Source organism: Urocampus carinirostris, chromosome 6 (genome assembly GCF_059441175.1).
Source record: "Urocampus carinirostris isolate Australia breed hairy pipefish chromosome 6, RoL_Ucar_1.0, whole genome shotgun sequence".
Lineage (NCBI taxonomy): Eukaryota > Metazoa > Chordata > Actinopteri > Syngnathiformes > Syngnathidae > Urocampus > Urocampus carinirostris.
In genome coordinates this window covers 24,965,957-24,978,923 of record NC_142354.1, presented here as the reverse complement: position 1 = coordinate 24,978,923, position 12,967 = coordinate 24,965,957, and the positions used below count along the sequence as shown (strand labels likewise).

Genomic DNA, 12,967 nt, shown 5'->3' with positions numbered 1-12,967 from the left:
AGAACTTTGAATTTATCGTGGGTGGTTTAAACGTTGCATGGTCAAAGTTTGTACATGTCCCTTGCCAGGAAATCAGGCAGCAGTTAGGACACAGGCTGCAGCTCAATGACTTGCTGATCAAACCCGTCCAACGGATTATGAAGTATCAGCTTCTGCTTAAGGTTCCGTGCCTTCACATTATTTCTGCATGGATTAATTTCGAATGTGTACATTAAAGATAAAAACATGCTACTACTATACTGTTTCTCATCCTCAGGATTTTCTGAAGTATTACAGCAAAGCTGGGCGGGATATAGAACAACTCAAGGTACTTTTCCCCCAAAAATCAGCCATTTGTTTTTTTAATTATAAATAAATATACATGTGTAGCTGTTTTTCGTGTTTAGAATTAAGTAGTTATTAGAATTTTAGAGTCCCGATTGTAGTTACCTTAGATTATCTAAAAGAAAACGCCAAATGTCTACTTTATAAAATAATAATCAGTCTCATAATTTTGAAGGAGCTACGCTTTTATTTATCGATACGTGGTTCAACCTTCAATTTTAAAAGAAAAATGCAATTTCATGTACTTTTGCTGTGACATGATTTGAGCTGCAAGTAGGGTGGATTCATCTTCCACTTGCAAGGATTGTCATGCCCTTAGAACATTTATCGCCTCCATATTCATAATAATCATTTCGATTGTCCATTGGTTACAATCATATTCCTTCACAAAACAAATTCATTTTTCATGGTAATTTTTCATGGTTTTCGGTTATCCCTTTAGTATCACTGCAAGTCTTGGGACCAATAGCGATTAACTACAGTACAAAAATTACAGTATTGTATCACACACTCGCAAAGTGTTTACTATGCACACGAGATTCTAAGCTAAATGAAGGCAGGGGGTGAGCCGACAGCATAATAGCATCTTACCAATGTTTGATGCAAACCTAAAGTAGACAACTATCTTGCAAGACATCAACCAATAGCAAACAAGCATTTTAGAATCTTATAAGGTATGTGACTTGCTCAGTCATACTCAAAAACACCACAAAGTCTACCTTTTTTAGTAAGTTTGTAAGTGGGCACGCAAAATAATGTTTTGTTAGTGTTGTTTAGTGGGGAAAATTCTGTAACGAGGGGCCCAAAAACATCCTCAACACCGTCAAGTGATACCGTCGTTAGGGGGAATTCTGTATTGCGCGGTTCTACTTTATCTGTCAAATAAGTGTGTTTTTTTCTTTTACGCTTATTTCTGCTTCTCAATACACAGGGTTTGTATGGGTTCTTAAAATAATTGAAAATGCTTGGATTTTAGGTGAAGTGATTGAAAATACTGGAAATTGTTGCCATTGCCAAGTTTCTTGGCAGTCTGACTCTAAAGATCACGCAATAAATGGAGAATTGGTTCAAAAAAGGTGTGAAAATGAGGCTTATATGCCTGCTTTGGTGGCTTGTCAATATGGCATTATCAGGTGAAGCGTCACCGCCCCCTAGTGGTCGCACCCAACAGGACAGCTCTGTTTAGAAAACCAGCTCTTTTGGCTCGGCTCCCAAACGGCTTCTCAGATTATTTTTTTATAATATATTATCAATAAGGGCAGCACGGCAACAAAGTGGTTAGCGCGTGTGTGGCACAGTTCTGAGGTCATGAGGTCGAACCTCCTGTGTTGAGTTTGCATGTTCTCCCCATGCTCGGGTGGGTTTCCCACATTCCAAAAGCATGCATGTTAGGTTAATTGGCCGGTCCAAATTGTCCCTAGGTGTGAATGAGCGAGTGAGTTGTCTGTCCCTGTGTGCCCTGCGACTGGCTGGCAACCACTTCAGGGTGTCCCCTGCCCACTGCCCGAAGATAGCTGGGATGGGCTCCAGCACCCCCACGACCCTACTGAGGATAGGCGTTGCAGATAATGGATGGATGGATATTTTCAATAATAATAAAACATTATGCACCATTTATTAAGTAATTAGTCATTTAATATGTTTTGCAGGGATCCCTGAAAAACACATGGAATATAAATTATAATATTCATAGATCTATAAAAAAAAAGTAAAATACAAAGAAATTTTAGCTTTTAACACACTGAACAGATTCAAATTTGATCGACCACATAAAATCCCTGAAAATGCAAAACAATGAAATGAAAAATGAAAATATTAACTCTTCAGTGCTTTAATTAAATGATCAAATGCAAAAAATAACTGTCTACAATTCTGTTTAAACAATTTAGACACAAATCCTCTGAATAACATGCAAAAAAATTAAATTAAATTACGTGAAATAAAAGGCAAAAGATATGCTGTCTCTAAGATTTAAATATTGAATGCACTGCTTCGGAGCAATCAATATCAATAAAGTGAGTCCAAATTTGGCTCATTTTTCTGCTTTTTATGTATACAGTACTTGTAAGTGTGACGTAGCCAAACTGCCTGTGCATTGTTGAAGCAGAATGGCAGAATTCATGTGAGTTTATAGCAGCCCATTGACAGAAAAAGATCGTAGATCATAAATAGAAACAGCTAAAAGTAGCACAAAATATGTACTAGCAGCAAGTTATCTTGATTGGCTTTGGATTTCTCCCTTTAAAGGTCCTCGAAAAAAGTGAAAAAAAATGGCCCTAAAGTGCTTGAAAAGTGCTTGTATTTAGACGTGCACGAACCCCGAATACAGCACTTTAGTCTCATAATGAGCACAAACGAATGGTCAAAGTTTCCTTTATTTTTGCCTTCCAGAGGGCTGTGGAGGTTACGTGTTTTGTGCCAAAACGATGCAACGACATGATGAATTTGGGCAGGCTGCAAGGCTTTGAGGTAAGTCAGATCTGCACACACCCATATCAGACACGAGGGCGAGGATTGTGACGGAAATACTCGTTGCAGGGGAAAATCACAGCCCAGGGAAAGCTCCTCCAGCAGGACACATTCTCTGTGAGCGAGCAGGAAGGCTGTTTCCTTTCTAGACCCAAAGAGAGGCGGGTCTTCCTGTTTGAGCAGATGGTCATCTTCAGCGAGCCTTTTGACAAGAAAAAGGGCTTTTCCTTACCTGGGTACACTTTTAAAAATAGTATAAAGGTGAGTAATTTTGAGCCATTGTCAAAAACACTCATATACTACTACCCCATAATGAATATTTTTTTTAATATTCAGGACAACTAACAGAAATCATGCCTATTTTAGTTTGTTTTGTTAAATATCTTATTTTACATTATTTTAAACATTTTCCTATGTAGAATAAGAAAATATTTCCAATATTTCTTCTATTTTGATCAATTTAAAGTTTATTAGACACTAACAATAAGGAGGGAAGACAAGGAGGACAGGGAGGGAAGCCATCAGATAAGAAAGTCCAACCTGTTCCAAAGGCGCACCCCTGAGTTCTTTCTTTTTTTTACATCTAGCGGATCATTTCTAAAGGGTGTGGAAATCATAGAACAGCAACCTAATTGGCTAATAGTAACAATGATGTGTTAGTTAAAACAACAAACAACGGTGCGCAATAGTAGTCAAATCAATGAACTGGCATCCTATGAAATGTCTAATGTTAAAAACAGATTGCTTTGCCCACCCTTACAGCTCACCTAAACAATTTGCTCTGTGCGCTTGGCTTGCACATCTGGCTGATTACAGTTTTTCTGTGGGTTTTTATCATTAAGTATCTCAACAGTGAACCTAAACTGTTTCATGAGCTTCCATACAAAGGATTCCTTAACAACGTACAGCCAAAACGGGGTCTGTTGGTGCGACATCTCGACTGTACACTGCAGTGTGAAGTATGCTCTTTATATCCTGGACCGAACCGTCCTCAATATTCTCACCACATCAGCTATGCACGTAATAGACTCGACTTTTTCCATATCAGGTTTAGAAAGCTACAGATGAGATTTGCATGAGTATAATTTTATCTTTGAGCTATATGTACTCATGAAAAGAGACATAAATGGCTCACAAGCCATTGGTTCCCAACCCCTGCACTACACAATACAGCGACATCTAGAGATCAAATAAAACAATGTCCTTTTAAGATTTTCTTTGGGAAGGGGGTTAAAAAAGTGTCTGTCAGAATCTGGGTCACATTGATACGTTTTTTTCCAGAGTGGTTATAAATGTGCTTAACTGCAGCTGAACCCAAAACACAGAGTTTCCTGTCTGAGATTAGAGTCAGTGGTTAACTCGGGGGGTGGACAAACATTTTTAGTTTGAGGCTGCATTATGTTATAAAAATTAGCTGAGGGGTTGGGCTATAGGGACAAAAATGATTGATTGTATTCTTTTTGTATCTGCCGATACAGAGTTTGGAATCCGATACCTTGGCAATGCATAAAGAAAAGAGATCCTTTGGGACTGGGGTCAGGAACCTATGGCTCGCAAGCCATGTATGGCTCTTTTCATGAGTAGTTATGGCTCAGAGATCAAATTTGACCAATACACATTTCTCTGGGGCGTCGTTTAACCGCGGTTCTGGTACATGTGAAGCTAAGGCAACACCGTGGTTCATTCCAGAATATACAGGGCGCATTTTTAACTCCAGTTCACAGTCAAAGTGTTGTACCAACATAACCCCTTTTGACAGTTGGTCGCTAATAAATCTTTTAAATAGAAGCTAATTGAACTAAGTGTGTTCACTGTTGAAATACGTAATGACAAAACAACAAAACGCCAGCAAACTACCCCGAGCAATTTGATTGGGTGAGAGGTAGAGGTGGGCGAATCTCTGTACACAGTGGGATAGACTCCTGCACTCCGAAACCCTACTGAGGATAAGCAGTGCAGATAATGGATGGATGGATTATAATATCATACAGTATTTAGCTCTAGTTTAACTGAATCAGACCCTTGGTGGTGTACACTTTGGTTGCAGGTCAGCTGCTTGGGCTTGGACAAGAGCTCTGGCGAAGACCCGTTTTCCCTGGTTCTGACATCCCGCGGGACCAACGGCACCGTGACTCGCTTCATAATGCAAGCGTCCTCTCCAGAAATACAAAAAGCTTGGTTCGGTGACGTGGTGCAAATTTTAGAAACGCAAAAGAACTTTCTTAATGGTACAAGGGTCTCATGTTTTCACAATACAGTAGACCCCCGAGATACGGGATTAATCCATTCTTAGGTGGAAATCTCAAAGCGAAATTGCCATGTACCGGGCAGGCATGAAACGGTTTGGTACTTAGCTAATTCCATTCGGAACCCCTGGTACCCCCCCCAAAAAATTGAAATAACAAAATAGTATACTGTATAGTAGGTACTACTTGAGCGTCATAAATGTGCATTTGATTTAAAAAATATTATAACTATTTGTACACGTAAAGGAATAATCTAACTATATACTTTCGTACGTGTCGAGAGCTGGTACAGTGGAGTTTTGGGTGGATGAATGAGGGGGTCGAGTCGATGATTAAAATGAAACTTACATTATATTAAAACCTCTATTTGCGAGGCTTGCCATGCCCTTTAAATATATCCTAGCTTTAAAGGGACAATGTGTAGTATTTGACCACTAGATGTGGCTGTATTGTGTAGTGCAACTGAAAACAAGGAAGAATAAAAAAACCATGGATATTCAAAGTGAACAAACCGCACCATGTTATGTAAAATAAATATAATTTATCTTTAAAGATAATGCTAAAAGTTAGCCTGTCTTGTCGTATATCTGGCATAAGTTTTTATTTATTTATTTTTAAATTTAGCGCTTCTAACTTCCGTTTGACAGAATCAGTAGACACAGGGATTTTTTTCTTAACATTTTTGTGGTGATACTTCCTTTACTGCTCCTTTACGAGTTTGTGAAACTAGTGATATCTCATTAACTCTGTTTAGCTAAACCAAAAGCTTTGCTGTCACTTATTGTCAGGGCCATCAGAGCTGATTGTGAAGACCTCCGGTATATTTCTGACCCTGGCAACAAGTAACAGCTTAAATGTGATTGGTTAAGTGCTTAGATATGAAAGCACATATCTGGAAGGAGCACAATTCGGGAGAAAGTAATGGAGGAAATCTGACAAACATTTTGTAATGATTTAATACATATTAATAGACAAAATATGAATAACATCATATGATTCAGATACTTTATAGGCCAGCAGAGAAGGCCTTGCAGGCCCTGATGGCGCACCACGGGCAAACATGCCTCTAAGAAATGTATTAAGTGTGTGACCTGCGTAGTCATACCCATGTTTTTGGGACACGCAAAATAATTGATTGTTGAAGTCGTATAGTGAGGAAAATCCCGTCGTATCCTGGGGGTCTACTGTATGTGTCAAATAAACGATTTTTTGTTTTTTTTGACTTTTTTTTTGCTTCCCATTCCAGCACTTCAGTCTCCCATCGAGTACCAACGAAGAGAGAGTAAGTCAAACAGCCTGGGTAGGAACATGAATTCTCAAAGTGGCCTGCAGCCTTACCTGTCAGCATCTATGGAGCGCCACCAGCAGCACAACATGCTGTATTACAACTCTTCCCTTCCGTCACTTCGGCCGTCCCACCACGACGCTGCTGCCAAAGCCGTAGGCATTTCCTTGACTCTTTTCACTGTCGGATCAGAAAAATAGCACTGTTTTCAGTGCCGTCACCAGACATAAGTAACTTGGGGTGCTTATCAAATGCACAGGGGGTCACAACTATTACTGCACTATTATTGTACTGAAGTCAATACCTTTTAATTGACCTTTTGTTGTGTCACCCAGAGATTCCAGTTGCTTGACTTTAAATTTGCTTAGTAGAAACAGGCTCAAAGTTTAAATAAATTTAAAGTTCACTGGACTATGAAAAAATTAATGCTATTATAGTTTAATAGAGCAGCACGGCGGCGCAGTGGTTAGCGCTTGTGCGGCACAGTTCATGTCATGGGAACCTGTCGTGGGTTCAAATCCAGCTCCAGACTTACTGTGCGGAGTTTGTATGTTCTCCCCGTGCTTGCGTGGGTTTCCTCCGGGCACTCCGGTTTCCTCCCACATTCCAAAGACATGCATTTCAGGTAAAATTGGCCGGTCCAAATTGTCCCTAGGTGTGAATGAGCGAATGAGTTGTCTGTCCCTGTGTGCCCTGCGATTGGCTGGCAACCAGTTCAGGGTGTCTCCTGCCCACTGCCCGATGATTGCTGGGATGGGCTCCAGCCCCCCGCGACCCTACTGAGGATAAGCGGTATGGCTAATGAGATGAGATGAGATAGTTTAATAGAATAATGGATTTCAACTCAAGTCAAGTCATATTTATTTGTGATGCCCATAATCACAAGGGCTGCACAGACCACAGATTATTGCAAACCACAGACTATTATTACACCATCCCCTGATCTAAAACCTACATGAGGGCAAGGAAAGACTCAAAAGCCTCAAAATGAGGAAAATGGATAATGCTTAGGAAGGGACCGCACATCCCCCTTCCAGGATGCCCAGGCTTCAATGGATGTTGCAATAACAAATAACAAATACTGTCGACATAAAATAGAGGTTATTCATATGCTGTAAAATAGAAGTGTGTATTAAGTTTAGATTTAAACATTTCCACTGAGGTTTCTAGATCGAATCTCAGGGGGAAGAGCATTCCACACCACCGGGGCCCGAATGTAGAATCCTCTCGAACCTGCGGATCGCTTCTTGGCTCTTGGGATCACTAGTAAACCAGCATTTTCAGAGCGATTTCAAATAATATCACGTCATTTCATGCATATAACATTATTTTTGGTGTTATACTGATCAAATGGACCCTGATAACCTGTCTTTCCCCCCCTTTTTGTTGCTTTTTTTCCCAATTTCTTTCCTGCTTTTTTCTTTCTTTCTTTTTCCTCCTTTTTCTTCTGTTTCTTCTTTTCCTAGCTGTTTACTTTTTATCCCTTTTTTCTTTTGTCCTCCATTCTTTTTTCTTTTAGTTTTTCTTTTCTTTGTTTTTTATATATTTTTGTCTTCTTTTGTTTCCTTTTCATTGTCTTTTTTAGTTTCATGTCAATTTGTGAATATTGTTAGATAATTATTGATAATATATGCATTATTTGAAAAGCTGCTGCTCCCTCCGTGGGGACTGACGCAAATATTGTGTGCTGTAGGGGGTAGGAGACTCCAAGTTAGTTTCCGCTGACATAGACAATATCGTATGAATGAAATAGTCTATGGCCAGACTGATGTCACGACTAGATCCACTTTTCTTTGGGTGGGCATAGTGTGTCAATGGGTGGGCAAACCCAAGGGTTCGAGCTTGTGATGGCAATCATTAGGCTGGGACGATCGGGCTTTTCTCTCGCATTTCATTCCCCTTTGTGGAGAATCTACACAGCATGCACTTACTTTTACTCGAGTAACTGTTTAGACAGGAAAAATGCTTACCAAACTATCAGTTTAACTTAAATTCACAAAATTCAAAGAAATTTTCCAACTCTCTGTTGGGATAAAAGACGCGCGGCTTCCTCCTCCCACCTCTCTTACGCCAGATGTCATTTCTGCTTTTTGCCAATAGCTTACAAGCTTTACAAACTTCCTTTTTGCTTTTTGGCCAAATAGCTCACTATTTGCAGCTTGCAATCTGAATAATTTGATTTGCTTTTTGGTGCCATTTAGTTCAGTTTCACTTTTGTTCGCCGCACGTCGCCGAGATGCGCACTTCTGCGGCAAACCGTTCACATAATTTCAGGGACTCGTTCCCAAGTAGTCCCCAAGCTGCTTAGTTCAGCCAAAACGCACAGCTTGGTGCTGAAGTATTCACTGCTGGAGTAAAGCTTAGTGTTTACTTTGGCAGCAAATTAAAGTTTCGGGTTTTTTTTCGGGTTCATTTATCAAATCAAGTCAATCCGTCGGGTTCGGGTGGGTTCTGATTCATCTAACACTCTGGTCGGGTTGGGCTGAATTTTTCAGGCCCGATCTTACCTCGAGAGTGTAGTGATATAGATATCCACTTCATAAAAACGATCAGTTTGATCATTTTCAAGGTACATTTATTTAGTAGTTTGCGGTTCACTGATTTTACGATGAAATATCAACTTGGCCAAAAACAAGAACACATTGGTTGATAAACACACAACTAAATTCATTCAGATGAAAATTATTAATAGAACATTTTAACAAGATAGAAATTGGAATGAGATGGTTCTTCTGCCATGTTTGAAAAGTGGTGGGTATATTGTGGAAAGTGAAAATAGCCAATGAAAGAAATAAGCAGAGACCTTCTATGGCGTGTTTGAAGCATTTGACCCCTGCAACAAATCTGCAGTTTTTTCTGTTGCATACAAGTACAGCGAGAGAGAGAGAGAGAGAGAGAGAGAGAGAGAGAGAGAGAGAGAGAGAGAGAGAGAGAGAGAGAGAGAGAGAGAGAGAGAGAGAGAGAGAGAGAGAGAGAGAGAAAGAGATACGTAGTGGCCTTTCAGGTCAGCTGGAGCTCACGTTTGAAAGAGAGAAAGATGGAGGTGTTTTGGTCGAGATGGTTTGCGGTGGTGAGTGCTTGCAGTTTTGGTGTCTCAGGAAGGAGAGTGAGGTGGTGCTTGCCACTTGCTTTTACCTTGTGACGTCAGTGACCCGCAAAAGCGAGTCATTCGAACCAGGCAAGGTACTTGAAGTTGTCTTTATTAAAGAGTTTTCGTCTAGACACCAAAACGGGCAGATTGCTTTAACAATGCCAGTACCGCTTTGAGACTGGGAGGTCGGTGGTTCGCGCCTCGGCCGAGTCATTCCTAAGACTTAAAAAGTGGTCGGCGGCGCCCTCTGTTGGCTGCGGCTGCATCGGCTCGCTACAACGGGTCAGGTGTAATCGACATTTCGTTCTGTGTACATTGTTACACAGAATGACAATACAAGGAAATTATTATTATTATTATAAAATACTCAAAATTGGAGAGTCCTGCAATCAAACTCCTGGCGATGTCTTAAAATGTATGTTTCCTACTTTCTAGGTTGGATCTGCCTCTGGCGTTTTCCAGGCGATGGTTCTTCGTGATAGTGAAACTTGAGAGCTGAAGGTGCCGGTCTGTTATCCCAGATTGAAAGACATTTCAGTTTCATCCTTTGACATTTAGATGACAACAATTGTTATTATTCAAAAACAACTTTTTTTGTATAGACCTGCTGCTTTTTATGTGGAGTTGTTTTGCTTTTCTTGTAATGCATTATTTTTCACAGGAGGATCAATTCCGCAATATTCGTCCAAAGAAGTAACATCTCACCACCGTTATTCTCAAAGGATTTAATTGAATACCTTGCAAGTAGCATTGCTGTGTTTACACTTTGGTCAGCGCAGCCATTGTTAGCACGCTATCTGAACCAAACACGTTTCTGCTTGTGTCAAAAAGAGAAAGGGAGCTTGGAACTGTAGATGCAGGCTTGTCGTTGCTTTCTGTTCTTGACTTTGTGTTGTTTATCATATTCATTAGCAGGAGGGAACATTTCCATGAATGAACCTGTAATTTAAGGTTGAATACAAGTACGCACACTCTTGGCCTATAGTCAATATTTATAAAGGAGAACGCAGTGTACCGCATTTTCCGCAAAAAGAAAGTGTTTTGTGATATTTTTTTCATACATAGAACGCACCGGATGGAATTTAAACTGCAAGGGTTTGGATTGCACACAGACAAAAAAAAGTATCATATTTAAGCATTGATCTACCAGTCAGAACATATAACAGACCACGATCACATATCGTTGGATGCAACAGGAATTGAACCCGGATCAGGCGGGAGGGGCGGGGGGGGGGGGGGGGGGGGGGGGAGTTGCGGGTGGAGGGATTTTTTAAGGGTTATTGTTCAATTTTCTTTATTAATTATCCATTATCCGTTATAAAAGCGTGTTCGGCCCTATCTACCAGAACACTAAGTCGACACTTTGAAAGGCATTGGGTTTTATTTCAGCGTCACACTATTTTTAGTCACCGTACATAATTGATGATGTTATTATTGGGCTGGGCTGCAAGAATATTGTTAGACATTAAACCAGTCCGTGGTACAGAAAAGGTTGGGGACCACTGAAATACAGGATTGCATCACCGACTTTTGCACGAGATTCTGAACTGAATAAAGAGAAAGGCATTGTGGGAAGTAATTCGGTTGTCCTGAAAGATATAAAGTCATGGCCGTGCATATTCAAATTGTTTCCCACTTACTAGACTTAAGAGAAAAAGTGATACAAAATTTTATACTGATTTTTAATTACTTTCAGTTTTCTCATTTCTCTTACATATTTTGTACTGTGACTAAAATTATTGTGGAAATGAGATGGGACCAGAGCTGGAGTGGGCCCCTTTGTCAGCCTGGGAGTTTTATACCCAAAGCCTGCCCAATTAGGAATGGAGAAGAAATTGAATGAATTGAAAAGAAGCTAGCTCTTGTGGTGCATTTTTATTGGGAAGAAATTCCGGTATATGTTGATAAGTTAACAGAAAACACTTTACCAATTTTAATTTAAAGGATAATTCTGATATGGATGAAAACCTATTTACCTATGCACAGTATCGGCCATTTGAAATCAAAATTGCATTTGCCTTCCCAACAGATTATTAGGATTTACACTAAACTCTTCTGAAGTAGCTTCACTACACACATTTTATGTAGGCTACTCAAAACTTCAAAACCCTCCGAAGCAAAGCACTGGTCTCTGCAATTGTGTTGATGACAACCTCATTGTCTATACACATGAGAATCTCCTTTTCAGTGTACAGCAGCATGAAGACAGTGAGCTTCTTAGCCGAGTTTCACACGTTTTAAATCAGAGAAGCTCCGCTCACATGCAACCTGAGTACAGGAAAGGGTCAACAGGAACTTATGTGCCAGTTGAAACGACATGGTAGCCATCTGTGAGGTTGTGTGGTGAAAGGTCCTTTTTTTTTCATTTCTTGTTTATTTTTTTCCCCAAGCTTTTTTTCTTTTGTCTAGCATTTTTCTTCTTTTATTTCTTCCTGCCTTTTCTTTCTTTTTGTCATTTTCCTTGTATTCTTTTGATTCTCCTAGCCTTTTATTCTTTTATAATTGTTTCTTCCTTTTTTTCCCCTCCTTTTGTTTCTTTTTTTCATTGTTGTCTTTCTTTTTTTATCTTTGTCACCCATAAGTAATATTGTGCATAATGTTAGACAATTGTTTTTTAGTATCTGGAAAGAAGTAACAAAAACAATCTGAAGAGGCTTTTGGGAGTCAGCTCTTTATAGTGAGCCGAGCCGAAAGAGCCACTTCTCGAAAAAAAGAATTCCCACCACTAAGAGCTTTTTTGAGTGTGAGAAGCTACCCGGTGAAGGCATTTGATTGCTAAATTATTGAAACATGTAGCACAACCATCCTCAAACCGTCTTATCCGACTCATATCATTCGAGCTGTTCTGCTACAGAAAAGAAGCGTGGTGGTGGGTCAAACCAACTTTAAATTTGGGAGGGAACAATTAACCCAGATGGAAAAGTCACCTCATCTGTTGCGCTGAATGTGGCCAAATAGCTGATTAAAGACTGAATGCACGAGTCAGGTGAGATTGTATCCGTCACTTGCACTTGTTCAAATGATATTTCTCACCCAGGCAGCCCAAACTCTACCTTGACATGAGTCGGCCCTACGGGAAATCTTCCGTTCTTCCCGATTAGCCACTCCGGAATTGGACTAGACCCGATGCCTTTTCATGTGTGGTAACTAGTGGTTGTGATGCAACACTCTTCCCGCTGTGATCCCGTTTCGATTCCTGTTGCATCCAATGTTATCCAATCCTGAACAACCATTCGTGGCCTGGTGGTTAGGGTTCAGTGCTATCCGGTCCGATCCAATGTTATGCAATTGTGGTCAGCGATAAAATCAACCTCTCGACGATTGCACAAATATGGTAATGCATTTCAAATTTGGTCCGCATGCAAGGTGCACCGTATTTTAAGGTGCACCGGTTTATAAAGTTTAAGTTTAAATTTTTGGCCTATTTGGGTTTTTTGGGTGCGCCTTATAGTCCAGAAAATATGCTGTATTGCAGTTTAGCATTCATGAAAATTCACCCATCAAATGTTGCACAATTTCATTTAGTGCTTAACTCACGACGAAATAAAACTG

General features: G+C 40.0%; 1 protein-coding gene across 1 annotated transcript in view; it reads left to right on the top strand.

Moving 5' to 3' along the window:
• The window catches only part of arhgef25b (Rho guanine nucleotide exchange factor 25b), a 48,135-nt gene extending 37,497 nt beyond the window's left edge, over positions 1-10,638 (top strand). The window contains exons 12-18 of the mRNA XM_088338417.1: positions 69-161; positions 257-307; positions 2,716-2,793; positions 2,863-3,054; positions 4,841-5,021; positions 6,286-6,479; positions 9,851-10,638. Of these exons, the coding sequence (XP_088194543.1) occupies positions 69-161; positions 257-307; positions 2,716-2,793; positions 2,863-3,054; positions 4,841-5,021; positions 6,286-6,479; positions 9,851-9,907 (846 nt within the window). The 3' untranslated portion in view covers positions 9,908-10,638. The remainder of the gene's footprint in view (positions 1-68; positions 162-256; positions 308-2,715; positions 2,794-2,862; positions 3,055-4,840; positions 5,022-6,285; positions 6,480-9,850) is intronic.
• The last annotated feature ends 2,329 nt before the right edge of the window (positions 10,639-12,967 follow it).